The sequence below is a fragment of the Hippocampus comes genome, unplaced genomic scaffold, assembly GCF_001891065.2.
Source record: "Hippocampus comes isolate QL1 unplaced genomic scaffold, H_comes_QL1_v1.1 scaffold7, whole genome shotgun sequence".
Taxonomy (NCBI): Eukaryota; Metazoa; Chordata; class Actinopteri; order Syngnathiformes; family Syngnathidae; genus Hippocampus; species Hippocampus comes.
Genome location: NW_017842060.1, coordinates 8,980,070 through 9,007,166, shown reverse-complemented (window position 1 = coordinate 9,007,166; position 27,097 = coordinate 8,980,070). Strand labels below are relative to the sequence as shown.

The following is a 27,097-nucleotide window of genomic DNA, read 5'->3' as shown; positions in this document are numbered from 1 at the left end:
ACACACACACACACACACACAAACACACACGCAAGGCTGTGTGTGAAATTCCCCTCAGGATGAAGCCATTACATCTCCATCCACATTTGATCCTGCTTTATCCTGAATGTGATGCAATGTTTTTTTTTTTTTTTAATCCTAATACGTGTAGATGCTCCGTCTGGATTCTATGAACAGGTGAAAACACCATGCACCTCTGTTCTGACACTTGTCTCTAATCGTTACAGAGGACCAGCTGCCTTCGGGGTTCCCCACTATAGATATGGGTCCCCAGCTGAAAGTGGTGGAACGCTCTCGAACCGCCACCATGCTCTGTGCGGCCAGCGGAAACCCTGACCCAGAAATTTCTTGGTTCAAGGATTTCCTGCCAGTCAACACATCCAATAACAACGGCCGAATCAAGCAGTTGCGCTCAGGTAATCGATGACTTAGTCTTGTAGCTTTTGTCCCCTTCCTTAAGTCCCACATTTAGTTCCACCTCACAAGCTTCAATAGTGCCCCACTCCTTTTTCTATTTCCGTTGGCCTTTTTGAACCTTGCCCCGATTGCTGTTTCAAACATTTCCTGCCGTGGTTACTGGCCGTGTTCTTCTGCTGTCCTTCTCTGCTGCTGCTGCCGCCGCTGCTGCTGCTATGAGTTGCCTTGGATGGTTGCCTCTCCCTGTTAACTCTTCTTGGACTTTGAAAAGTGAAAACTCCCAATTTTCTCCGCTTTGCTCCAAAACACTCGGAGGCCTTCCTGCACAAATCACCATTACGACAGGGTTGATTTGACGAAAGTAGCGTTAGAGTTTGTCAGTACAATGTCTTCAAAAATGTAAACCCAGTTAATGGTGGTGTGTTTTGAAGGAATTGCCTCTTCCAAGCAATCTCACTGCTGTGACTAATCAAATCGGTAAAATAACTCTCTTTGTCCTTCTTTTTTTTTTCTCAGAAAATCAGAGTGACTGTTTGTGGCAATCAAAAACAAAAATGGCCTCACAATTCTGTCTCCTTAAGTTTTTTTTTTTGTATAGCCACAGTAGTGTGAAAACCCCCAATGAGTCTTCTCAGTCCCTTCCTGCTACTTCCTTCCAGGGATCAATTCTGGACACCAAACCCTCTCTTGTGATTGGTCTCCCAACTTTTTGTTTCTTTGTGGATGGAAAAAAAAAAACCTCTATGCTTCTTTACCTGCTTGTTAACCAGCTGGCTCAACCCAAAGTCCTTGCTCAGAGACCCCCTATATCTTTTTATTTTTCAAAATTAAAAAAAATAACAATAATTGCAAAGCTACAGATTTTCTATCATTTTAATTAATTCCTAAACAAATATAATGTTTCATGTCATAGGTTAAGAATATACCTTTCTATTTGACTTTTTGGGGGTGGGAGTTCCAGTGTTTGTCAAGGTGTGTAATCAATGGACCGATTGTAATGCCATGTCTATGCTGTTTCTTTTCTCTTTGTATCTTTTTAACCACAGAGTCCTTTGGTAAGTGCTTTTGTCCCGAGGCCCACCGCCTCACTGTCCACTCTTCTCTATACCTTTCACTAATGTTGCTGCTCTTCCTACTGCTGCTCACCTTTACAACATTAAAGCGTTGTTAAAAACGCATGGCATGCACTGTACTAACAGCTCCACTGGACACAGATAAGCATACAGACGCTAGGCTGCAACGTCTCGGTATAAAACGAAACACGGACTACATCAAATGACACGCATACACGCACCCGTAGCTGTAACAGCCTACATATTTGTGTCACCCTAGACGTACACGTAGTTGGCCTCACCTTCACCCGTGCACCTGCAGCCTTTCCACACCCAGGGAGTTATAAAAACTCTTCCCTCGCACTCGCCGATTTACTTTTTCCACTCCTACACTTATTTAATTATTCCTTCCCTCACTCACTCTGTCATTCACTCACCTACTTACGCCCCCCCTCCGCCTCCCCCCGCCCGCACCGCTCCACCCTATACAGTTACCAGTCAATAAGTCATCAACTCTTGATGTCTCTTAGGTAGGCCTTGAGTGGAGCCACTGAAAGAAAATCAATGGCTACTCGATTTCAGACTTCTAGACTGTAGAGTCAAGCCTACGTAAGGCTAACTTTATTACCACTGGTTTTCTATACCAGTGCAAGAAAAATTCAGTAGGTTGGAAAAAAAAAATCTTTAATTTGGAAAAGAAAAAGAAAAAAAACTGACAGTGTTACCATCCCCAGAAATCCACATTTCTAAATAAAACAGGGATACCGAAAATAACCAGTACTTCCTGCTCTTGTGTGTTTTACGGCCGCCATTAGTGTTTTTTTTTTCAATTCCCTGTTCCAAAAATAAAACTTGATTCGGTTTGTGTTTCACCACGTTTTACAGCTAAGTATAGGCCAAGTTGTTCAACAGTAGTTGCTTCCACTAGGTAAAAGGGGAGACATAATTCTGAGTTTCCTTCCTATGGCTTTGACAAAACCAATTTATCGTAGATTGGAACACACCATAGTCAGAATCAGAATCAGAATCGCTTTTATTGTCATTGTATAGCATACAACGAAAGTCTGTCATCAACCCACGTTTAACGCAGTGGCAAAGTCGTAATTACAATAAATGAGTACGAAAAGACACTTCAAGACAAACAATCGAATGAAAACCCTTGAGCGCAGTGGTAACTGAAAATGCCTTCTCGTGTCATGTGATGACGTGCCGATGTTGCGACTTACCCCTTGTATCAGTGCAACACTATCATCAAATCAGTCCGAGAGGTACTGTGCTTAACATTATTCATTAACAAGAAATACAATGCAATTGACTGCATTATTTTTTTGAATTATTTCTCTCTTCTGACAACGATCAGATAGATTTGTATGTAGGCCTTCTACTAGCGTACTGCACTGAGGCACTGCAACTGGCAGACTTTGCAACTTTTATATCTTGCTATATATTACTAGTATGTCATACTTGGAAAAAAAAAAAACAATGCTTGATAGGAACAGGCCTTCAGCTACTACAACTCAGTTGCCTCCTTTCAAAACCATAGTCCAGGCTGAGTTCTGCTTGTCTTGTTTTGAGTATGTCAGTTTTCCATTCAGAAATAGGATGGTGGGAAACTGAAAATCACGCCATGTCAAACGCATCCGTTGGACCAAGACATGCTAGGAAACACCAATTTTAATTCCCGGGTCTATGGCAGTTGGCCACGCAAGGAGAAACGATACACACGTTTATTTTTGGTCATTTCAAGCCATGTATCCTCAAATCTGAATTTGATGCTGACAAATCAACATCATCCATGCGATCTGATCAGTGAGCAGCATGCCTGGGACCCTGGCCAATGAGAAGGAGACGCCATGTCATGGAAAAGGGACTTGAGGGCAGCGTATATTGCCATACTGTCGCTACTTCTACCAGCCGAGTCACTGTTGCCGCTTGAGGGCTCATAATGCACAATTATATGATTCATTGAAGATGGACCATCTTTTTTTCTGGCTAAATGTATCACAAAATAGTTATCACCTCGTGAGAAATGTAATAAGTTATGACTTCAATTCTTTTTTTTTTTTTTCTGGGTCTGCACAGTTGCGCTCTGATTCCGTGGCCCTCCAGCTTGACATTTGCAGCCGAAGTTTCAGATCGTTGTAAATGTCTTCGATGTCAGAACCTCTTGTGGTCACTCCAGAAGCATTTTTTTTTTTTTTGCCCCATGGTACATCGTGTGCCTAACAGTGTTAACGTGTTGGTGGTTGGACCTCCCCCTCCACCTTCCAAAACAAAAAAAAGCAGAGCACTGATTTTGACATATAAGGGGGACATGTGTAGCCTAATACTGAAATGTATTCAAAATCTAGAGACTGAGCGCAGCACACGTATCCTACCCTGCTGAAAATCAATGAAGCCCACTCAATAACCCATCTCCTTATAGCTCTCTCTCTCTCCGTCTTTCTACAATCTGTCTCTTTCAGCTTATTCTGTCTTGAGTTAACATTTTCTCTTTCTTACTTTTTCTCTCTAATTTGGTTCTTCTTTCCAAGTTACTCCCCCCCAGTTCTGTCAGTATCCCTCCCTTGCCCCCTTTCCCCTTTTCTGTGGCACTAACATTTTCTTCTTCTTCTCCCTCTCTAATCTCGTGCATTCATTGCCCACTCAGGTGGCACGCCCATACGAGGTAAGACCGCTGGGAGGACCAACTCGACACAGTGGCCTGATTCCATTCCAATCCTCGGCTTCCTCTTGCGCCGGTGTAGGAAGCAGCTCAGAATGAGTGAAATCCGTGTTGCCGTAGCGGTAACCGCTCATCCGGCTGCTTCACATCTGCAGTGGGAAGAGGAGCAAGAGGAGGGGGGGGTTGGAATTGAGCGAGCAAATTCATTATACTATGACTTTTAATCACCTTCCCTCTTCTCATCTTTTCATTATCTGCTCATCTGTTCATTTGACCATGTCAGCCCCACACTCGTTAACATAATTCCATCGCTTCCTTAATCATCATATAGTGATCCCTCTTTTGTACCTATCACTTTAATATCAATTGCCGTCTAACATTGACCCTCCCTTCGAACTAAAGCATGGTGTGTTCTTATGTTTCGGAGTTTAGGGTGACAATGTTCACATTTTTTTTCTTTTTCATTTTTTTCTTTTGGGGTGACCTGATTTCCTTCTCTTTTTTTGGGGAGGTGGTTTTGACCTCAACTTGACCCCGCCCCCTTTCGTTCTACCTTGTCTATATTTACCCAATCAAACGTCCCAGTTTTGTTTCACCTCCCAGCTGTTATTCGCTCAACCCGAAATGTCCAGATGGCGAAGACACACATTCAGACATTAGTATGCTCGCATACACGCGCCCCCCCCCCTCCCACACACACACACACACACACACACAAATACACACATGTTTCTTCATGATTTTTTTTTCCAACCATTGCTTTCTCTCTTCTCTCTCATTCCTGATAAAAAGCCCCAAACAACCACTTTTTGATAAAGTTTTTATGGGCGCTTTTTTGCCTTCCAACACCATCAAAAAAAAAAAAAAACTGGTTGACTTTTTTGACAGTTTTTCTATTTTCAGGGAGTGAGAAAGCATCGGCCCCCTTCCAAAGGCTTTGCGTATGTCGTTTAATTTTTTTTTTTTTTTAATCTGTTGGCCTTAACAAAGGTCCGTTGATTTCTTTCCCACTTTTATTGGGTGTGCATTTAATGACATCACACTCCTGATCCCATTGGTGGATCCGAGAAAGTCAGGGTTGTGTTGTTTCCATGGCACTGGTTTTGAAAAGTTATATAACCACAACTCAATTTTCAGACAGTTTTCAAAAGTCTATTTGTAACCGGATTTCTCAACATGTTGACTCTTTGGCTTATTTATTTCTGTCTTGCATGAAGAACCATATTCCCTCTTTTGGACTTTTTGTTTCCCTCTCATTTCTAAATCAGGATGCTGACCTTTGTTTTGAGGAGATTTTTGCTGACAGTGACAGAAATGTGTCCCCATTGAACGGGCTCTTTTTTAGCCCTCTTCTCCACCGAGTTCACTTTTCGCTGATATTCAAACTCATTTGTCCTTTACAATAATAAATGTTCTGCACACGATTACGATGCGTTTAATAACTGTTGATTCAATGTTTTGTGTGTGTTTCTGTCCTCCTCTCCGTATATTTTCGTTTCCTCATTCCTGCATCTAGGTGCATTGCAGATTGAAATGAGTGAGGAGTCTGACCAGGGCAAGTATGAGTGTGTTGCCACCAACAGCGACGGAACTCGCTATTCCACCCCAGCTAACCTCTACGTCCGAGGTAAGAGATCTCGAAGGGCACTAAAGAACCTAATCAAAACTTATAGACATGTGTGTACTGTCTCTAAAGCCCCCAAATGCAAATGCCATTGCACTTTCATTCGAAACATATTAAGAAGACTCCTTGTATTCATTTTCTGCAATGACATTTGGAAATACTTTACTGTTTTTCAATAAATAGATGGAAATTAACCCTTTCATGCCCCCTGTAACCTGATAAGGTGTCCACTCTCGTAACCACTGTCCCTGAAAGGGTTAAAAAAAAAAAAAATTAAAAATCTGATTCAACATTTAATTAAAAAAAAAAGAAAATGGACTGATAAATTGATTAAATCAAATAATGCCTATTTGCAGTCCTCGACATGTCTGATACATGTACAGTTAAGTTATGAAATAGTTGTAACCTAAACTGTATGAATTATGGACATGGAAGTACAGTTTTTTATTATTATTTTGTTTCCAGGAATGTGAGTTAATCAAATGATATATTTTATTGTACAAATATTATACACAACGCCAGATGCTATTTCACTTCCAAGTCGTAAATGAGGAGGCTTCCAAAACAAGGGTCGTCTTTCCACACAGTTAACACAGGGCTGAGTATTTTTACTGAGGCTATTAATCTCTCTGCCCTCCCTTCTTAGCCTTTAGACCCCCAAGAGAAAATAAATCATCGTCTGGTTAGGACTTTTCATGTCTCTAGCCAAAATCTGACAGGCGTCTTACCTCTTCGGGCACTTGGAAAGCATGCACTCTCACACACGCCCGACCAATGTTTGAGTCTTGAAGACGTTTTTAATCCGGAGGCCTTTTGCTCTGTTGCCACGCCAACCAACTCAAAAAGGAGAGAAAAAAAAAAGCAACCTTTAAACAGCCTGATTGTTGCTCACTCCAAGGAATTAGAAACAAACACACACAACAAGATGTACAATTTAAAACACATAAATGTCATACTCGAACAGACATATTTATGTGCACAAAAAAAAACAAGAGTCAGTGATGTGTGTCTTGTACTTGAAGGCTCACAAAAATACTGTAGCGAGTTCAAGTGAGTGTTTGACGGACTGTGACGGGTTTTCACCGACACCCTGGCCCGCCACAGCTTCTGGTTTTTTTTCTGCATTTTCTGTGGAGCTTCCCCTCTTGTCTGTTGCCACGCTCCGCTGTCTAACGTGTTTTCTCTCCCTGTCTTTTCTCTGATATTGGCCATTTTCCTCTTTACCCCCCCCCTCCCTTCCATTCACCACCCCCACTCTGTTCTTACTCGCAGAGCTCCGAGAAGGTTGGTACTGTGAAGACAATGTGGTTCTATTGAATCTCTGTATTGAGTGTTTCTTTTGCTCAATTAAGATACCATTTGTGTTGGTGTTTACTGCCTGGTTTATGTGTTGTGCAGTTTTTTTTTTTCCTGAGTGCACGTGCATTTTCCTGTGCTTTTTCATTATTATTATTATTTTTTTTTGTTATTATTTTTGTGGGTAGCATTTGTGTTTTCATGCATAAAATATTTAGTTCCCGGTGCTAACACCCTGAATAAAACATATCACATACACCCAAGCGGTGACTTACCTTACTGTTGGAATGTTTGCTGTCTTTTCTGATTGCCATGAAACATCATTTGAAAGCACGTGGCACCATGAAAACACATGCGCAGGTCCCCGTTGTCATCCACTGCGCTGCACTTTACTCAACAACACCCTCATAAATGTCTAATGGTGCTTCCTTTCCTGCCTTTCTGCTTTTATTGTCCCGCGATCCAGTGCGACGCGTCCCCCCTCGCTTCTCTATTCCCCCAGCGGACAGTGAGATCATGCCCGGGGGCAACGTCAATATCACCTGCGTGGCAGTGGGCTCGCCCATGCCCTATGTAAAGTGGATGCTGGGAGCGGAGGACTTGACCCCAGAGGACGATATGCCCATCGGCCGTAATGTCCTCGAACTGACGGATGTGCGTCAGTCCAACAATTACACCTGTGTTGCCATGTCAACGCTTGGCGTTATTGAGGCTGTGGCGCAGATTATTGTAAAAGGTGAGTTTATCAACATATGGAGAAAAAAAAAAGGGACACGTCTGGTCTCGCAGAGCGAGCTTAACCGAGTAATATAAGGAGGCAAGGGTTTGACCTTGGAACTAATAAGCCTTTCACTCAGTTCCATTCCAATTTTCATTTTCTTTTATGCATAACCGAGCACTGTAAACCTCAACTTTCTGTCGAAAACAAAAGAATTGAAGTCAAAGCCTCAAGTAAAGCAAGCCTTCATGAGAAATTGTATAATGGCATTTAAAAGTAAGAGATTTTACTTATGAAGGAAATGAGGAATTAAATTGTTCTGCACTTGTTTTAGTTAGCATTTCATCTGCATGCAACCATCTTTGCTACCTTGAACTTGAGTCGGAATGGACACCGCACGCGTGAGCTGTGTGATTTCTCTGAGCCCAGCGGTTCGCCAACTCTTTACAAGTTTCACATCAAAAATGCTCTCATCATGAGTGAGATTAAAATACAGTAGCATACGGTAATAGGTTCTATGGTGTACAAATGTAACATGACGCACAGCGCCAACATAACTTATGCAAAGGGGAATTAAAAACTGTACCAGTACGTATAATAAAGATTCAAGTGAAATGTATTACACATAAAAATTTATTTAAAGTGAATGTTCTGTACTTAAAAGTTAAGTACAACTGAACTGTATTGTAATTCAGTAATTTTTTTCCCATTTTTTTTATTAATAAATTGAAGAAAAATATAATATATTCCTATGTTATTATGATAACTGCAATGGTAATTATTTTTAAATTTCCTAAGGTTCACCATAATTTTTAGGAGTTTAAACTGTGAACTGTCGTCTGAGTGCATTCGAGAAATAACATTATAAATTGAAGAGATTGTTAAATTATCTCCAACCTGAAGTCCAAATTAGATTTTTTTTTTCATTATTCATACTGACTGTATTCACATTGGTGAATCATCAATTATCCATTTTCAAGCGACAATAAACTTTCACTGTGTCATTCCTTCAGCCCTTCCAAAGGCTCCTGGTACACCCGTGGTGACTGAAAGGACTGCAACAAGCATCACTCTCACCTGGGATTCTGGCAACCCTGAACCTGTCTCCTATTATATCATACAAGTAAGTGACAGTCACATGAACACACTGACGTGTGCAAGTTGCATCGACTGGCTCAAGCAAAACTGAATACGTGTATGAAAATGAAACAGAATACCGTATTTTCTGCACTATAAGGCACTTCGGAGTATAAGGCGCACCTTCAATGAATGTCCTATTTTAAAACTGTTTTCATATATAGGGCGCACTGCATTTTAAGGCGCTTAGAATAGAAGCTACAATTATGGCCGAGGTTGTGTTATGCATCCACTAGATGGAGCTATGCTAAAGGAAATACAATACAATACAGCTTTATGGGTGTAACGCTTTCACAACCGCTGCAGCTGTAACAAAGGGCTTTACAGAACATTTAAAATACTACATCCGAGAAATCTAAATATTGATCCATATATAAGGCGCATCGGATTATAAGGCACGCTGTCAGCTTTTGAGAAAATTGAATGCTTTTAGGTGCGCCCTACAGTGCGGAAAATACGGTAATAATTGTTCAAACCACTGGCATTTATTTGTGTAATGTTATGTGACCAAACGCTCGATCACAGGTCATCCCTCATCTTGTGTCATAAATCATCGAAGCGTGTTGGTTTAATGGCCGCCTGTTATTGTGTCTTCTATCTTGATGCACTCTGTCTTGCTGCAGCACCGTTCCAAAGGCTCCGAGGACCCCTATAAAGAGATCGATGGCATCGCCACCACACGCTACAGTGTGGGTGGCCTGAGCCCGTACTCCCATTATGACTTCCGCGTGGCAGCTGTTAACACCATCGGCCAGGGTCCCTCCAGCGAAGCGGTAGAGGCTCGCACAGCGGAGCAGGCGCCCTCCTCACCTCCCCGACAAGTAAGGGCAACACCTTGAACGTTCAAAGCGACCTGTCAGGCATCCTGAGTATTACGTGATAACGTATATTAAATGCTTAATCCTGGCCTAAAGGTACGAATGTGTTAAAAAAAAAAAAATCTTGATCTTACATCTGTTTGCTGCAGAGATTCCATTGGGGGATTTTTTTTTCAGATTTTGTGTGTTTGTATCAGTCCTTCAGATCTTAACATGGAACAAAAATGTCATTTATTTCAGTTGTGATGAAAGGATGCTTGTCAGAGTTGGCATTTACAGCTAACATGAGACGACCTTGGTGTTGAAATCTGGTTTTGATACATTTGATTCACTATCATGAACAATTGGGGGCTTCCTAGTGGGATACATCATTCTCCTCAGCCATAAATTTGTACTTGAAGATCCCATGCCACATTTTTAAAAAATCTTTGATTTCCACCATAATTGCTCCATTGTCTTTAACTTCGCTGGAGCTGTGGCAAGCCCGAGGCGCTCTCATAACTCAAGTCATTGCTTGCAAAACAAGGCAAAAAAAAATCACAAAAACACTCAGGAAGTCAGGGCACTCTAATCACTGTGTTTAAATTTAATGATGAGTTTTGCCGATACATTTGCATAAGCTGTATATTAGCGTTAATTAGAGGCAGTAGAAGTACATCTTAAGTAATTTCTATTTGGCTTGCAGGTCAGAGGTCGCATGCTGAGCACCACAACGGCAATCATTCACTGGGATGAGCCGGAGGAACCAAACGGGCAGGTAGTGGGCTACAGGGTCTACTACACTTCGGACAACACGCTGCCGGTCAACCAGGTATTTGCCCATCGCGTGGGACTCAAACTTTGCCTACTCTGTGTCAACGCCTGTGATCATCCCTTGCCTTGTGTATGGCTACTGTGCAGTGGGAGAAGCAAATGGTGCGGAGTGCCAACTTCATCACCATTCAGGGCTTGACTCCTAACAAGACATATTACATCAGAGTGTTGGCTTTCACCTCCGTTGGAGATGGTCCCCTTTCCCAGGACCTGCAGATTATCGCCAAGACTGGCGGTAAGACACCGAGATATGTCACCCTTAACAGATATAAGTTAATAACGACCTCGTTCTTGAACTCTTTAGTCCCATCGCAGCCTTCAGAGTTCAAAGGAGAGGCCAAGTCTGAGACGAGTATCCTGTTGTCCTGGATAGCGCCACCCCAGGGTGGCCCAGACAACCAGATCACAGGATATGAATTGGTTTATCGACGAGCGGACGATACAGAGGAGGTGAGCGTTGAATTTGCTCCTTGATTGTTGGTTGGATGTCTCGATGAAATGGACTAGTCACCAGTCAATCACACGGCACGTTATAGATATCCATTCAAATTCACACTGATGGACAATTGCAGTCCTACAGTGCATGTTTTTGGAGTGCCTTTCAATGGAATTTCTATTCTGGTTATTGACATTTACAAAGTCTGAAGCGACGGATGTTCATGTGCCGATATCGTCATGTCCCCTTCAGAAGAAAGTAAGCTTTGAGCCGACAACCTCCTACCTGTTGAAGAACCTCAAGCCTTTCTCAGCCTACACTTTCCAGCTGGCTGCCCGTAGCAAACATGGTATTGGCGCATATACCAACGAGATTTCCATCGACACGCCGCAGACGCGTAAGTTCAGCTGCATGTTGTGGAGTCTGGATGGAGTGCGTGAAAAGGGTCAGGCTTTGTTTGGACAATGCAAAAATAGTGGAGATATGACTTGAATGGCACTCAGTAGAGTGCCAACAACCAAGAAGGCCAATGACAATTCAGCGTAGATACCCATCGTCTGGGTTATGGACCGAAATTTTGTCAACAAGCCGTGGATTTGCTCAAAAATTGTACCCTGTTTCCTTTATTTCATGCCCCTGGAAAATGATTGCATATTCAGACCAATGTAAAAATATTTTTAAAAACAGACAGAAATGTTCACTACGTTGTCATGATAATCAGCATTTTTAGTTTGCATTGTGACAAATAGGCCAACCTGAATTCTGACTTACATTGACCTCAGTTTTGATATTTTAACAAACGTCGAATGTGAGTTCCAAAACCTGGCATTTTTTTTTTCTTTCCTGATTGGTACAACTTGGTAAAAGTAATTCTTATTGTTGGATATCAATGTGAGGTCTGTAAGTATTCAGTACAAGTATGGGTACACAAGTCAGACGTTTGTAGCTGGAGATGTCATTCTCCATCATGGATCAAGCGCTCAGACTTGAGTCGCACAAGTAAGTTCCAGGAAGGTACGTATGTGTGTTCTAAGCTCTATTCAGTCTATTTTGTGTTGCGTCTCTTTGAAGCCATTCTCTCTCTATTTCATCAGTCAAACCAAAGTCGACACCCATCATTCAGTATCTTTGTTCAGTCATCTTGCTTTCTAGTCAGAGGGCCATTTTTTTTCTTGATAGCTTCTGTTCTCCAGTGTTTTGTTTTCATTTTATGTTTCTTTGTCTTCTGTTCTCTGTCTTGTGTCTGCTCCATTCCACCCCCATTCCTCTACCTCACCCCAATGACAACTTACACACACCGCCAACTTCACACTTACCCAAAACAATTCCAACTTCTGCCTCCTCAAACTGGCCAATCAGTTCCTTCAGCACCTCCTCAGGACATAAGATGCACCAGCCCCACTTCTACCAGCATCCTGGTAAGTTGGGCACCACCACCTGTGGAGTTTCAGAACGGCGTCATTACGGGATACACCATCCAGTACTCCACTACCGGGGTCAACAAAACATCCAAAAGGATTGACGGCGTTCCGACGGAAGGTTCTCCGTACCTCTTGGAAAACCTAGAGAAATGGACTGAGTACGGAATAACAGTGCGGGCGCAGACGGAAGCCGGCGACGGACCGGAGAGTTTACAGCTGATTATCCGCACCGAGGAAGATGGTATGTTTCCAAACAGTCTGAGGATTTTCCCCCCTGCTGTCACTGGCTCGCGCTACCCGACTAATACGACTAATGAGCTCCAGGCACCTGTGACTAACTTATGCGACAATGCACTTGAGAACATTTGAAAACCTTCCCGTTTATCCTTCCCAACCACCCAAACTGGAAAAAAAAACTTTTCTCTACCCTTGCCACCGCTTTCGCTCCATCAGCTGCATCCCTTTTTTCCATGCTGCATTTTTTTAATCTACTTTTTCACTACTCTTTTTTTTTTTTTTTTTTTACTGCTTTTTGCCCTTTTCTTCTCAAATCCTAGCATTGGAATTTCCCTTCCTTGGAATAACAAATAACCCTCAATAACTTTGGCTGAACCTTGGCCTTCCTTCACTCCTAACTGCTCGGCCAAATCCCTTCCACCTTGACAGCTGTTTTGAATGTGTTTTAGCCACATTTCATCAATGTGTTTTCCTAATTTTGTCATATTTTCAGCAATATTTTGACTAATTCCTCCTCCTTGCGTTCCACCAATAACACTGACTCCAGTGTCGTGGGGGAGAAATGTAGTTCTTGGCAGCATGAGAGTTTTTTTTTTTTCTTCTTGATAACAGTATTTTCTCTTTGACTGTCTGCCACTGTTTATCTGCCCGTGGCGACAAACCCCTTACTATCTGCCATTCTTATCTTTCTCTACATTTCCTTCTTATCCTTCACTGCTTTTTCCTCCATGTTTTTCCTCGAGCACCCGCATTTTTTTTTTTTTTACTATTTTGACCTTTTTTCAGCCAGACATCACTGACAATTTCGACTTTTTGGATGGCTGCATTTTTACATCCGTTTTTCAGTGTATTTTTCTTCCCCCAATCTATTTTTAATTAAAAAGAATACGTCCGCGCTGACGTTTAAGTGCCCATCATCGGTGACCCTTGACCTCTATCCCAAAATGCATTTATAGTTCCAAGTGGTCCTCCTCGAGGGGTGGACGCAGAGACAGTGAACGCCTCAGCCATTAGGGTGAAATGGCGAGCGCCAGCCCCTGAGCTGCAGCACGGTCAGATCCGAGGCTACCAAGTCCACTACGTGAGGATGAACTACGGCGAGCCTCAGGGTCATCCCTCCATCAAGGACATCCTTATAGAAGACTCACAGGTACCGTTCCTAAATGGAATACTATGTCATTCAATTTACAGTTTATTGTCTTATATGAATTTTAATTGCATCTTTTCTGTGCTGCTTCTTCATTTTATGAATACTCAGTGGGAATATGACCAGACAGCTCAATATGTGAGTAAATAGTTCTTTAAGCATGTTACATAATGACAGTAATAAAGCCTCAGATGAAAATCAGTCATCTTCATGGGAATGTAGTCTTAAATGTCCTCCAATTATTTCAAGGCCGTAAGACTTACAGTGGGTGGAGGTCAACAGTGAATCTCATCCCTTTATTTGTGCTTTATGCTGAAAACATTTCCCATCAAAAATTGAATATAAGACATCCGATCAATATTTCTGCTTCATTTCCAGTCGAGCTCAACCTCGCACCCAAAATCTCCAGCACAAAATTGCATACCATGATGTTTAGGTTTTTCACCTTTTGCCAACATTGCCAAAGGATGCACCTGACCGGCCGCTTATTCTCTTGCAGGAGGCACTTCTTGGAGACTTGAAGGCCGACACTTCCTACTCTATCTCAGTTGGAGCTTACACCGCCAAGGGAGATGGCGCTCGCAGCAAACCAGTTGCCATCTGCACTGCTCTGCCGCGTAAGTTACTGGAATATATCAATTCATTCATACCATAAGCATGCACAACAACCATTAATGATTTTTTTGAGAGTTCATAATTAGTACAGTTTGTACCAAATCTTCTTTAGGGGCCACTTCAGATTCAGCAGTCGTCCCAGTTTTCCTTTCTTTGGAAAGGAACAAATAGCTGAAATGCCAATTGCCCTCTCATTTTAATAGGATTGGAAAGACAGGCAAATATAATTTCAGGCATCATTTTAGAATTGACACGAAAGTATCAATTCTTGACCAATGAACATTCATCACTGTGTATAGCTCCACCCTTAGGCAAACATCTGGACAAATAATGGCCACCTCTTAAAGGGAAAGTCAACCCAAAACTATTCTTGACAAGAATATGTTCTATGCAGCCCCACTTGTCTAAACAAGGCATTCTGATTAATATTACGTATGTGGAATATGAGTTAATTACTGAAATCCACCCCTTTTTATTTATCTCAGTGGGCGGCCATTTTGACACTTACTGTTGACTGAAAATGACATCACAGTTGCTCAGGGCTCGGGTAACAACCAATCACGGCTCACCTGTTTTCTGAAGCTGAGCCATGACAGGTCATTACCTGAGCCCCGAGCAACTGTGATGTCATTTTCAGTCGACAGCAAGTGTCAAAATGGCCGCCCACTGAGATAGATAAAAACGGGTGCGCAACTCATTTTCCACGTGCACAATATTAATCAGAATGCCGTGTTTACACGAGTGAAGGTAAAGCAAACAGTGTAAAGAAAATTAGGGTTAACGCCCCCATTAAATTGCCGTTGATTGCAAATGAGTTTTGTCAATGCGAACACTAACAAACTCGTATCATGTTACAAAACCCACATTGAGCAAAGCAATATTATACTGTCTAATACTAAGAATTTTAATCACAATTTTAACAATGGTTCATGTATCATATCGTGTTTACTTTTCAAAGTTCTGACCTGTTACGCATTAGTTTGTTTTGTTTTGTTTTTTCATTACAAAAATCAGGTTTATGCATCACAATTTTCACAGTTTAGCCATTGGTTTTCCTTACAGTCTTTTCTCCTAATTCCTTTTTGTAGTGCCACAAAAGCCCAAACTAATGGCAAGCGCAACTGACTCAGGCACCGCTCTGCTTCAGTGGTACCCGCCACCGAATCCCCCCACTCCAATCCTGGGTTACCGCCTCACCTTTGGCCGTGTCGACGTCCTTCCCTTCACAGTGGTGGAGTTCCCAACCAAGGAGAATCGCTACACAGCTCATGACATCCACAAGGGGGCAAATTACGTGTTCAGACTGTCCGCCCGGAACAAAATGGGCTACGGAGAAGAGGCAGTTCAAGAAGTGACCACACCAGAAGGCATCCCAACCGGATACCCAGAAAATATTATCTCAGAGGAGATGTCTGCCAATTCCCTTCGCTTGACATGGAAATCAGTGCCACTCATTGAACAAAATGGAAAAATTGTCAAGTACTCAGTGCTGTACAAGGATATAAACAGTCGGGGCAATTCCACGGAAGTTGTGGTGCCCACTCCAGGGTCAAGTGTTTTGTTGGAGGGTCTAAGTGCCGATACTGTGTATGATGTCATGGTGTGCGCGTTCACCACTGTCGGCCCTGGTCCGTACAGCCCCGGTGTCCAATTTAGGACGCAGCGGCTAGACCAAGGTAGGACTCAACACGCTCTCCCTAATAACTGATCTTCATCGTCCAGGACACCAGACACACTTCCTAACTGATCACTCTAGAGCCTACATGCACACAATCATACACACGTCTGGTTACATCCTAAGTGTCCTTTTTCATTGTCTTGTCGCCGTACTTTTAGACAAAACTTCCTTTTCCCAAAGCAAGGTAAGATCCTTGGGTCTGTCCGGTCACTCTGACAAAATGTTGACCCAAGCAAATACGGGTAGATGGCTAATACACAGATATACCCTTTAACCTGGGTTCAGCATTCAAGAGTTCCTCCTCGGGTTAATCTTGTTTATTTTGTTTTTGTCTCTGTTTGTCACCCTAGTTTTTGCCACCAACTTCAGAGTAAAGGCCGCCATGAAGAATTCAGTTCTGTTGTCCTGGGAGGTCCGAGACAAGAATCCTACACAGCCATTTACAGTAAGTATTACGGCTGTGCATCTCTCCAATTAAAGACGATTGGATACGTATCATGATACATGGGGTGCAGTAGCATTCAAGGACGGTTGATTTTTATTTCCCTTTACTAAGAATAAGCATTTGAGGTGGGGGGAGGGGTGGGGTATGTGTGAGTTTCACCACAAATTTAATGGAAAATAAAGGCATTTGAAGTGTATAGGAATTCAATGTATCAGGCATCGAAAAGAAATAAGGGGTATGCCGCAAAAATATTTGTACCTCATCTGCAAAAACAGTATGCTGTATTTTAATGTGATGCTTACTCTTCGAAAGAAAACATTCATACCTTCTCCGTATTCAGATCCTGTACGGAAAAGGCCAGTCTGTGGAGGTGGATGGGAAGCAGACACAAAAGCTGATCACCGGTTTGCAGCCAGACACCCTGTACTCTTTCTTGCTTACCAACCGGGCCAACAGCGCCGGGGGCCTACAGCACCGCGTCACCGCCACTACTGCTCCAGACATCCTGAAAAGCAAGCCCGTCGTGGTGGGAAAGACCAACGCTGATGGCATGGTGACTGTACAACTTCCATCCGTGCAGACGTCAGCTAAAGTCAAGTAAGGAAAGCCCCATTCGAGAGACGAACGTGTGATTGAATGCAACAGAGATGCTCCAATTTCCTAAAAATAGAATTAACGTCTCTATCAGCCCTTTGAGCTAATTCCACCATCCCTCCCTTGCATCCTGTCTTACGTTTATTAGCCAAACAGGAGGGATTTCTCTTTACGAGTCGGCGGCCTTACAATTCTTCAAACTCCCACAGCAGACATGGCAAAAGCACAAAGCTCGTAATCTCACCCAAACCCAGAATAAATATAGAGAACCGGTGCACTCTCCACTGTAAATCTCTGCATGATTCATTCCCCTGCAACACCCACACTGGTTTTACTTTGCCGCCATCCTGTCACTTTTTTTGCTCTCATTACACTCTTTCCATTTTGATAAAAGATGTAGACACAAACTGTAATCAGCTGCATGTTTCATTTTAGGACTAAAATACATCATCAGCAATTCCACTCTCCGAGAGCATATCTGTTCATCTCACTGCTGCAAATTCAACGTTTCACCACATTTGCTGTAATGCCAGTTATGTTATTAAGTGCGAGCAGCAAGCGGAGGAGTGAGTCATGCACTGGGGACACATTTATCATTTTAGTGTGAGTGCCCTCATGGCTTGGCGGAAGCTATTGGTGCTCCAGCTGATAAAAAAAAAAAAAAAAAAAAAAAAGGGAAAAAAATGGCCTTTTATTTTGTTCTCCAATGGAAACTGGGACATTTCATTAGGTACACCTGCACATAATGTCCACGACAAGAGCTGTACATGTGTTGCACTTTTAGAAATAGAATAAGCATCAATTTTTGATTCACACTATGACACCATTTTAAATTTTATGATATGTTTAGAATTGAAGCTGTGGGGCTTTATAGAGCGATATAGAAAAGAGCGCATCTAGTTCAGGATCTTCTTCATTTAAACTCAACCCATCCTGTCTTTTAGGGGTTATTACGTTGTGGTGGTGCCGCTGAAGAAACAGCGAGGAGGGAAGTTCTTGATTCCATGGGAGGACCCAGATCAGATGAACTTAGATGAGGTACAGTCATTTGTTTATTTATTTTGGAATTGAAAAAAAAATGTTACATGGTTTGCTTTTCATCAACACTGCTGCCCTTTTCAATTTGAATGATCTTGGACTCGAGGGCACCACATCTGAAGTATTTTTCTGACAATGTATGCTTACACACTGGAGCTAGACTGATTTCAGCAACACGTTGCAACAGCCTTCAAATAACAGTCACTCGGCTCCATACTTGCCAAGAACTTTGAGTCACAGGGTTAGTGTTGTTTACAGTTCATACAGAGAGTGAATACACACGCTGCAGGTTTTTTTCAGCTCAAAAGAACCAGACCTCGAAATAGCAGTCAGTCTCGGCCCAAACACCTTTCGATGTATGCTAGAAAGCATCGGCGTGAAAAGTAATATCACATTTCAGCATGGCAAAATGAAAAAAGAATGGCTTTACCTGACAAAAATTACATTTTGACACAGCCCTGAGCTAAATGCAATATTGCAAGGAAGCGTGATCAAGAAATTGCCGAAACAAGAAGGCATGCTTGTAGGCATCCTCCCCAAAGAGTGAATGCTTGCACGAAAAAAAAAGAGGGTTCGATAAAGTTTCAATTTTAGCATCTACGCAAAGCAATGATGATATCTGTCTCCCCAAAAATTATATTTCGCTATGACATAAAACTGACATAAAAGGACATTTGAATTGGGAAATGAGATACATGTCTCAAAATATTTGGCCTGAATGATTTCACTTATTAGGAATGCCTTTCTTGTCTACTGTCTGCATGGTGAAATTTGATTTCTGTTCCGATGATGATGATGATGATGATGATGATGATGATGCATTCCCCTTCGTGATATTCTCTAAAGAGGCTATTGATACTTTGATGATGATTTGTGGGATGCTAGTGGGCCGTTGCGTCTGGTGATACTCTTTGAACGGACCATTGATACTTTGATAATGGTTTGTGGGATCCTAGAGAGTTTATATTTAGGAAATTATGGTTAACAGGGAGCATCATACTTGACTAGTGAGCAGCCAGCCTTCCTGTGTGGTCTCCTGGTGGGTGTTCTCCGGGGTAGTCCAACTTCATCCCACATCGTAAAAAAAACAAACAAACATTTTCTTGTTAGTTTAATTGAAGACTCTAGACTGTCACTTGGTGTGAATGTGTGTTTGTCAATGTGTGCCCAGCAACTGACTGCCTACTGTGCTGTCCTTCCACGTCAGTTGCTGAGAGAGATTAACCGAACCAGCGTGAGCCGAGCCCTGCGCATCCGCAGACAGGCCGGCCAATCAGATCCCAGAGCGTACGTCAGCGCTCAATTTAAAACCCTCCCCCCGGAGTTCACGCTCGGCGACGGGCAAAACTACGGGGACTTCCGCAACCGGCCACTGCAGAACGGCCAGGAATATGTGTTCTTTGTGCTCGCCCTACTCGACCTTTCGGAGAACGTAAGATACAAAGCACCCCCCTCAACTTTGTCAACGTGTTTCGGTTATTAACATTCATATCCTTTCACACGCTCTCCCACAGACCATGTTCTCCACTAGCCCGTATTCTGATTCGGTGACGTCATCGGGTGTGGACCCGCAGCCGATCGTTGATGAGGAAGAGGGTCTCTTGTGGGTTGTCGGTCCCGTCTTGGCCGTTATCTTCATCGTGTGCATTGTCATTGCCATCCTTCTCTTCAAAAGGTAAGCAGAAGCAATCGATGGATATCTCCTTTTGACTCGTATTCATGCAGGTGTATTTGGCATCTGTACTGCTTTCAATAAGTCTTTGTTCCATTAAAGTCGTAGTTCTGAAAAAATAAAAAGGAAAGATGTCATCTGATTTTCAGTTTACAAACAGTGAAAGTGATTGTCTTGCCAAATGAATTGGAGGTAGCTCCATTTATCGAACATTAGGATAATCATCGGGCCTCCCGGCTGAAGCTTTGTTGACGCGCATGAATAATTGCTGCAGCAGATGCGCTACGGGGAAATGAATATCCACCATGCTAATGATTTAAAGTTCAGGGTGATCTCCGGATATTAGCAGGCACCTTGAAGCCGAGCTGCGTCGTGCAGTGATGGTTTCAATAGGCATGCATCCATCCGAGATGCCTTTTATGAGAAAATGAAAATACGACGGATTTAGATTTTAGTCTGCTGTTTTTTTATTACTAAGTAACTGTAAAAGAGAAGAGGAAGTACCATCATAGAAAACAGATAATAATGTTGTCCAATTCCTTTGTCTATTCCTTTTTGTGCTCCTCTTCTCCCGTCTGGATCCAGCAAACCTGACAGGTAACCACCTCCAAGGATTTGTCTATCTTTTCTTTTTTTTTTTTTTTTTTTTGATATTAATGAATCATTTGAGTAAATGAAATGCCACCCTAATCACAGTCTTTGGAATTTAAAAAAATGGCAATGTTAAAATAAAATTGTAAACTCTGTAAAGGCACGTATGAATGCTGACAATTAACCACTAACGGTTGATACCTCTCAACATATCATAGCAGTCCCTTGTTTGCCTGTAGCTATCATTTTGGCTTGACAGTTACAGTCATCACCTCTCACCAATGTAATTGTCTATTTTTTTTGTTCACGATTATGTTTTGACAGCTTCAGTCCAATATTTCCAAAATAAGAGCTTGCCTCATTTTGTGCTTTGAATGAGTTGCAAGCTGTTGTGAAAGCGCTATATAAATAAAGACATATTGTTTTGCGTTGTATCGTAAGAGGCTATTAAATATACTTGAAAATAAGCAGAAAAGGAATCCAATGACTAATTTGTTTTTGTTGTTTTATTTTTTTTTACACGCCCGCTAGTCTCTTAGCATTCACACAACAAGCATCCTGCAACACTTTGTGAATGAAGTTGAGTATGAAGTGCTGAAGTAAATCAAGTCAAGCTGCATGTAACACTTGTCTGATGTTTATTGCCAGGAAACGAGCCGAGGCCGAGGGCAGAAAGGGCAGTTTCCCCTGCAGCAAAGCCATGTCGTCTCACCATCCCACTGATCCTGTGGAGTTGCGTAGAATCAACTTCCAGACCCCGGGTAAGCATATCGACTCAGAGACTCACTTTTGGCTCCTTTTTAGTTTTGTTTCTTTTAACGATGGTATTGTTTCCTTTTCAGCCTACCGCGTATCAGTGTACCGTGGTTATCGGCGTTTGTCAAGTTAGTTGGTCTCACGGTCCAGCAAAGATATGCTGTCATCGTTTTCTTCCTCGCCGGTTCATTTCTTCTCATTCTGTGCTCCTTTGTAAATGTTCGTGCTAACTAACTTTCATCCCACGTAGGATGAAGCTGCTTGAATTGACAACATATCGTCAATAAGCTTTTTGTTGTACAGTGGAACCGTCTAAGGTTGAATGCACTTTTTTTTTTCCCAGCCACGCTTGTCAACTTGGGTATTGTTTGTACTTCGGAACTAATGTATTATTCCCGTCGAAAATAAAGTGATCCGGTGTCATCTCGTTAATTAAACGCCACATGGAAGCTGTTGAGTAAAAAGATGTGACGCCGCTAAAATAAAATAGTAAAAACGATCACGGGCATTGAATGACCGAGGCACAGATGGAGATATCGTCTTGCGTCTTGCAAGATGAATCGCAATGCAGTTAGTTTTTGGAGTGTGTCTTTCATTCTTCATCAGGCTCATACTGCGAGCGACGAGGACCGAGACAAATGTGTTGCCCTATATCACAATGAGTTCAATGGCTGCTGCTTTGGTTGTCATTTGACTTCATCAGTGTCATTACAAAAAAAAAAAAAAAAACACCGAAGAAGCAAAGAAAAAAAACAGGCATAATTCTTTCTGGTTTTCACTGAGATTCTTAAGATATATTTTGACAAAAAGGGCGGAGGGGGAAAAAAAGCAAGAAAAATCAAAAAGTCCAAAATTGTAGAAGCGCTTTTTAGCCTGCTGCAATGCAGTTCTAAACTCCAACCACAATAAAACTCTGTCAATCAGAACAGATACTGATTATTATATTTGTGTAAGTGACGTTTACGTGAAACACGCTTGCCTTACATTGATTGAAGTCTTGCGAGATAAGCAGAGGAGTATTTTTTTGTAAACATATTCCAACTGGGACGTTCAGGGGCATTCGAATTTAGAGGTTCCACTGTATTTTATTAAAAGTGGCTCTTCCCTTGCCGCAATGTTAAATTTTTTAACCGTCTGTGTCAGAACCTTTTTTTTTTTTTTTAAATCTCCACCAGCCGTGTTGCATCGACTCAAAGGACATGTTATTGTGCCTCAGTAACTTTCCAAACACGCACATTGTTCTTTCTGTCTGCTTTGGAGAGAGAATGGTCACTTAACAAATAAACACTCTCCGCTGTGACTGTGGTCAAACTCAGAAAGAAAAACATCTCTGAGGATCTTGTTAACTCTCTTAACATTTTCTCCTTTCCAAAAACGAGTTGAGTTGTACATGTTCCAAAATGGCCTCTCTTTTTTTTTTCTCTCTCTCCTCGTGCTCGGCAGGCATGGCAAGTCACCCACCCGTCCCCATCTCAGAACTGGCAGATAACATTGAGCGCCTCAAAGCAAACGACAATCTCAAGTTCTCACAAGAGTACGAGGTAGGAATGCCAATCGTTTGCCTCCCCCGACCGAAAAGCTCGAACTTGAGGACTTTGTCTGGTCCGCATCCACGTTGAATTGGGACCGTCACTTCTTGCCAAGTTGTAATAACTTTGGATATATTCTTGAAGAGTTTCCTCGCATTCTAGTATGCATATAGCCAACTATACGGATAAACTCTCCGGATGAACATCTTTAATTGGGTGGTGTGGGAGCAGTAATAGCCTAGTCTGTAAAGACTTGGCTTTGTAAGTTTAAGATTCATTCGTTCAATCATTTATAAATTCTCAGCCATTTTTCCTGTTCAGAGTTGTGGTTGAGATGGACTGACTTTGGGTAAGAGGCCTGTACACCCTGGACTGGACATCAGTGATTCACAGGCCACAAAAACATTCACAACTATGAGCGATTTCAAATTTCATTAACCTCTCACGCATGGTTTTTGTCACGCGAAAGTAAAATGCGCTGACCGCATTTGCCACCATGCCTCTTGACTCACTGTGGAAATATATGGAAGTTGGACAGGCCATGATCAAACATCCCAAGAACTTGGAAGAGCTCAAGTCCAAGGCTCTGAAACCCTAAATCTTGTGCAATCCCATTACTCTCGACATCTTTGTGTAAAAAGTATTTCCACTCAGGGATCAGCAAATTATAGATTCATAAATATTTAACCAATCAATCTTCATCATCTTGCCAAGTCTTTTTGGACAATCGCATGCTTCCAACTTTGAGGGAACCGTTTGGCCACGGTCCTTCTATGTTGTCAGCGTCTAAAGCAAAGTACATAGAGGAATGTTTGACTGAGTTTGGTGTGGAAGAACTACAGTACCGACCACCGACCTCACGTTAATGACCTCTGACGTCACGCGTTCCGGATGAGTGCACATGCTTCAAAATATTCCCGCAAGAATTCCCTGAGAGATGTCAATGGGGAACGACTGCATGTTGTCTTATTGCCGGCTGTCCCGTTACTTTTGCCTTTCTAGCATACTGCATATTGATCAAAGCCACGCAAGATTGAGCCCATTTCCCATTCTGCTGTCAAGCTCTTATCCACACAGCCCAAAGATGGAAATTGAAAATGCAAGGCTCAAGGAAAGTTTGCTTACAGCCAGATCGTTATCCGGTCCACTGGTGCAGAAAGAGGAGAGGCAGATAGAAATATAAAGGCACTGCAGCCTCACCATGAGACACATAAAGCCAGTCACTGTGGGCTCGGCGGAGGTTTTTCTTGCACCACAGTCGATGTCCGTCACAAAAAGGCTCCCCAAAATACTGGCAGTTTAGCAAATAGAGCTAGCGTCACAATTAGCTCCACAGAGAGATATTGACCAGAGTTTTTGGATCAGGGCTGTATTGAGTGATGGAGACATGAGCCTCTAATTGGCTTCCACACGAGAGGGATCAATGGTGTGTGGCGGTCGTATAGAGGAAGACAAGAGCACATTATAGAAACGAGTAGAAAACCAGCTTGAGGGCGTTTGAAACGCTTTGGGAGAAGCCTTGGAGAAGGATGGACGAGCCGGTGGAGGAAGCAGCCGTGCGGTTTGAGCCTCCCGGCTTTCTCTCTGCATGACTGTGTGCTTTGTTCGCCGGCGAGCCCCTAACGAGTGAGCTGGAGAGATGGATGGCGAAGGCATTGAGGGGGGAGAGCAGAAATGATTGCGGTGAAATAATCAGACACACATGATATTGGGCAGAGCAAGAGGATCAGCCTGAAACACACACACACACACACACACACACACACACACACACACACACGCATGCAGCAGCACACGCACACCCACAGTACCACCCCTGTCCATTTTCCCCCAACCAAACCATAATTATGTGTCGTATAATATTCACAATTGCTAAATTGCTCTGGCTCTTTCGTCCTCATCTCTCTCCATTGACAGCTCCATAATGACCTCATGTCTGCCTCTCCCTGCTTGCAGAGATGCTTACACTGTAATTACCCTCCAGGAACTTAATGTGTTGGTCTAACACAACTATCCTCTCTTTCCCGGAGGAATCTTTTTGAGCGCGTATCATCTTTCTCTGCGAGTTCTCCCCCTCTGTAGACAGCGGAAAGTCCCGACATCCTTTCTGTTTTATGTCTCGAAACTCAAGATCCCGTTTGGCCTGCATGCCAATGTTCATGTTGCACTCGATTTGGAATAGTCAGTGGTGCATTGCGATTGGCCAAAATGCAACCTTAACTGCGCTCTGCGATCGACTGGCGACCAGTCCGGGGCGTACCCGGCCTGTCGCTCAGAGTCAGCTGGGTTAGGTTCCTGCTCCCCTGCGATGGGAATGACGACAAGAATAGTAAATGGGTGGATGGAAACAGCATCCAAGATTGCCAACCACAGAGGTAGTCACAGACTCATTCTCATTATTCCTATTTTTATTCTTCCATACAAATTTTAATCCTTGGATTGGATGAATTTCTTCAAATGAAAAAAAATTACGGAATTCCAGTGACTTTGAATTGGCCATGATATGAATCTTGAATTATTTTTATTGGTGTTGGTGGTGTTGTTGTTATTACATTATTATTTCATCAAATACATGGTGCCTATATACCTATATTTTAAAATATTTTTTTTTCGAGAGAATTGCACAAAGATAGTCGCCGCTTGTTATAATGCGAATTGAAGCATATTTTTTGATTTGTTGTCATTGCTTTGTAGCGGTGTAAGATTGCACCAAATCCATTGAGAGGTCTTCCTAATGTTTGGATCGCTATTTACTTTGACTGTTTAGTTGTCTAACTGTTTCAAACGATTTAGTACTCTGAGAGCATAACCCTCTTTGTAAGGGATGATTTATTTATTTTGTAGTAAAACTCTTTTATTAAACTGGATGCATCTAATATTGTGGCTCGTGAATGTGTGTAGCATAAAGAGGAGAGGGCCCACTTCAAGTCAACACGGGTGTGCAGTAAACCATGATCAATCTGAAGCTAATGGAAGAGGAAGTACATTAGGTTTATACTCAAGAAAATCTTTAAGCTCCAGCACATGAAACATTGCCATTCTGGCTCCTCTACATGCTGTTCCAGATGTCATTTCTACATTTTCCTTCAAATCACGGCACCCAAACATCCATGCTGTGGTGATTTGTCAGACTAGCACAGCTGCCAGACCATATGCAGGAAGAACCATTTCAAAAACAATCTTTCATTTGGATTCAAAATACTGTCAAGTGCCAATGTGCAGGAAGAACCATTTCAAAAACAATCTTTCATTTGGAGTCAAAACACCGCCAAGTGCCAACGTGCTTGTGAACATCATCCAAAACAAGCATGAGGCCCGATGTTTGTTCGCCGACTCTTGACGGTAAGTTTTGTCTTTTTTGTGCTTTGCAGTCGGTTGACCCCGGTCAGCAGTTCACGTGGGAGAACTCCAACTTGGAGGTCAACAAACCAAAGAACCGCTACGCTAACGTCATTGCGTACGACCACTCCAGGGTGATACTCTCTGGCATTGAGGGTAAGACAAGTTGCCGGCGTGTTTGTGTGTGGGCGTGTGCTTGCACGAATTTGCCCTTGTTTCAGATTTCGTCGACACGTCGCCGGACATTTTGCAAATGGGAGATATTTTTCTGCGGTTTGCGCTGTCGTGTACACATCCCTGGAGATAATTTTTTCTTGAAAATAAAACAGATTTCTGAAAAATGGAGATTTGCGAATGTGTCTGCATCCAGACGTAACCTTAGATTTTAGGACCGTCCATCAGTCAGTCCGTTACCACCACTCGGTCACTCTGTCCTGCAGCTCCGGCATGAACAGTATTTGTGTTGTTTTTTCTTTTTGCTCCGCCTCCACGACGACGTCACATCACAGAAAAGTAACTTTTAGAATAATACATAAATAATTAGCTGTTAGGAAGCATAGAAGGTTTCGTTTATTTCACAGCTCAGAAAGCCAGAACTCAAACAGAACAAGTATTGTAATTGATCTACATAATTTATATCACAGTATGCGAGTGAAAGAAAATCTCTCTTCCTCTCCTTAATGTGCCCGGAGGCACATTCAGCCACCTCAGGTGCGATAGACCAGAGGCAGAGAATCTGGCAGCCGCAATATTGAGAGAGTGAGGAAGTGGGAGGCCAAGCCCAAACAGATGAGCCTTATCTGGGCAGAGCATGTGTGAGGAACCCCCCCCCCCCCGCTCCCCCAGCCCAAGCCCTCCCTACGTGTTCTTCAGCGCTGTCTGTCCGTCTGTATCTCTGTGTAAAATACGTATATCTGCACACACAGTTAAGCATGAAACAATAATTATGCAGAAGTTGTACACAGCAACGGATGTGCACAATCACTTCCAGACGTCTCCCTCTCTCTCTCTCTCTCTCTCTCTCTCTCTCTCTCTCTCTCAGCGTCGCGTGTGTTGTCT

At 42.6% G+C, this 27,097-nt stretch overlaps 1 protein-coding gene across 32 annotated transcripts in view; it reads left to right on the top strand.

The window, feature by feature from the left end:
- The window catches only part of LOC109511127 (receptor-type tyrosine-protein phosphatase delta-like), a 166,964-nt gene that overhangs the window by 118,933 nt on the left and 20,934 nt on the right, over nucleotides 1–27,097 (top strand). For 4 of the 32 annotated variants that reach the window (XM_019861914.1, XM_019861905.1, XM_019861906.1 and 1 more), the window contains 27 exons: nucleotides 228–416; nucleotides 1,464–1,472; nucleotides 4,120–4,137; nucleotides 5,651–5,761; nucleotides 7,031–7,042; nucleotides 7,521–7,790; nucleotides 8,786–8,895; nucleotides 9,533–9,730; nucleotides 10,413–10,538; nucleotides 10,628–10,775; nucleotides 10,845–10,990; nucleotides 11,229–11,373; nucleotides 12,336–12,638; nucleotides 13,591–13,784; nucleotides 13,893–13,919; nucleotides 14,281–14,398; nucleotides 15,485–16,072; nucleotides 16,425–16,519; nucleotides 16,860–17,116; nucleotides 18,058–18,151; nucleotides 19,359–19,583; nucleotides 19,666–19,826; nucleotides 20,409–20,420; nucleotides 21,063–21,175; nucleotides 21,257–21,298; nucleotides 22,614–22,711; nucleotides 26,071–26,194. In XM_019861914.1, the coding sequence (XP_019717473.1) occupies nucleotides 228–416; nucleotides 1,464–1,472; nucleotides 4,120–4,137; nucleotides 5,651–5,761; nucleotides 7,031–7,042; nucleotides 7,521–7,790; nucleotides 8,786–8,895; nucleotides 9,533–9,730; nucleotides 10,413–10,538; nucleotides 10,628–10,775; nucleotides 10,845–10,990; nucleotides 11,229–11,373; nucleotides 12,336–12,638; nucleotides 13,591–13,784; nucleotides 13,893–13,919; nucleotides 14,281–14,398; nucleotides 15,485–16,072; nucleotides 16,425–16,519; nucleotides 16,860–17,116; nucleotides 18,058–18,151; nucleotides 19,359–19,583; nucleotides 19,666–19,826; nucleotides 20,409–20,420; nucleotides 21,063–21,175; nucleotides 21,257–21,298; nucleotides 22,614–22,711; nucleotides 26,071–26,194 (3,933 nt within the window). The remainder of the gene's footprint in view (nucleotides 1–227; nucleotides 417–1,463; nucleotides 1,473–4,119; nucleotides 4,138–5,650; nucleotides 5,762–7,030; nucleotides 7,043–7,520; nucleotides 7,791–8,785; nucleotides 8,896–9,532; nucleotides 9,731–10,412; nucleotides 10,539–10,627; nucleotides 10,776–10,844; nucleotides 10,991–11,228; nucleotides 11,374–12,335; nucleotides 12,639–13,590; nucleotides 13,785–13,892; nucleotides 13,920–14,280; nucleotides 14,399–15,484; nucleotides 16,073–16,424; nucleotides 16,520–16,859; nucleotides 17,117–18,057; nucleotides 18,152–19,358; nucleotides 19,584–19,665; nucleotides 19,827–20,408; nucleotides 20,421–21,062; nucleotides 21,176–21,256; nucleotides 21,299–22,613; nucleotides 22,712–26,070; nucleotides 26,195–27,097) is intronic. The other 28 variants (XM_019861919.1, XM_019861917.1, XM_019861940.1 and 25 more) reach the window with 23 other exon arrangements.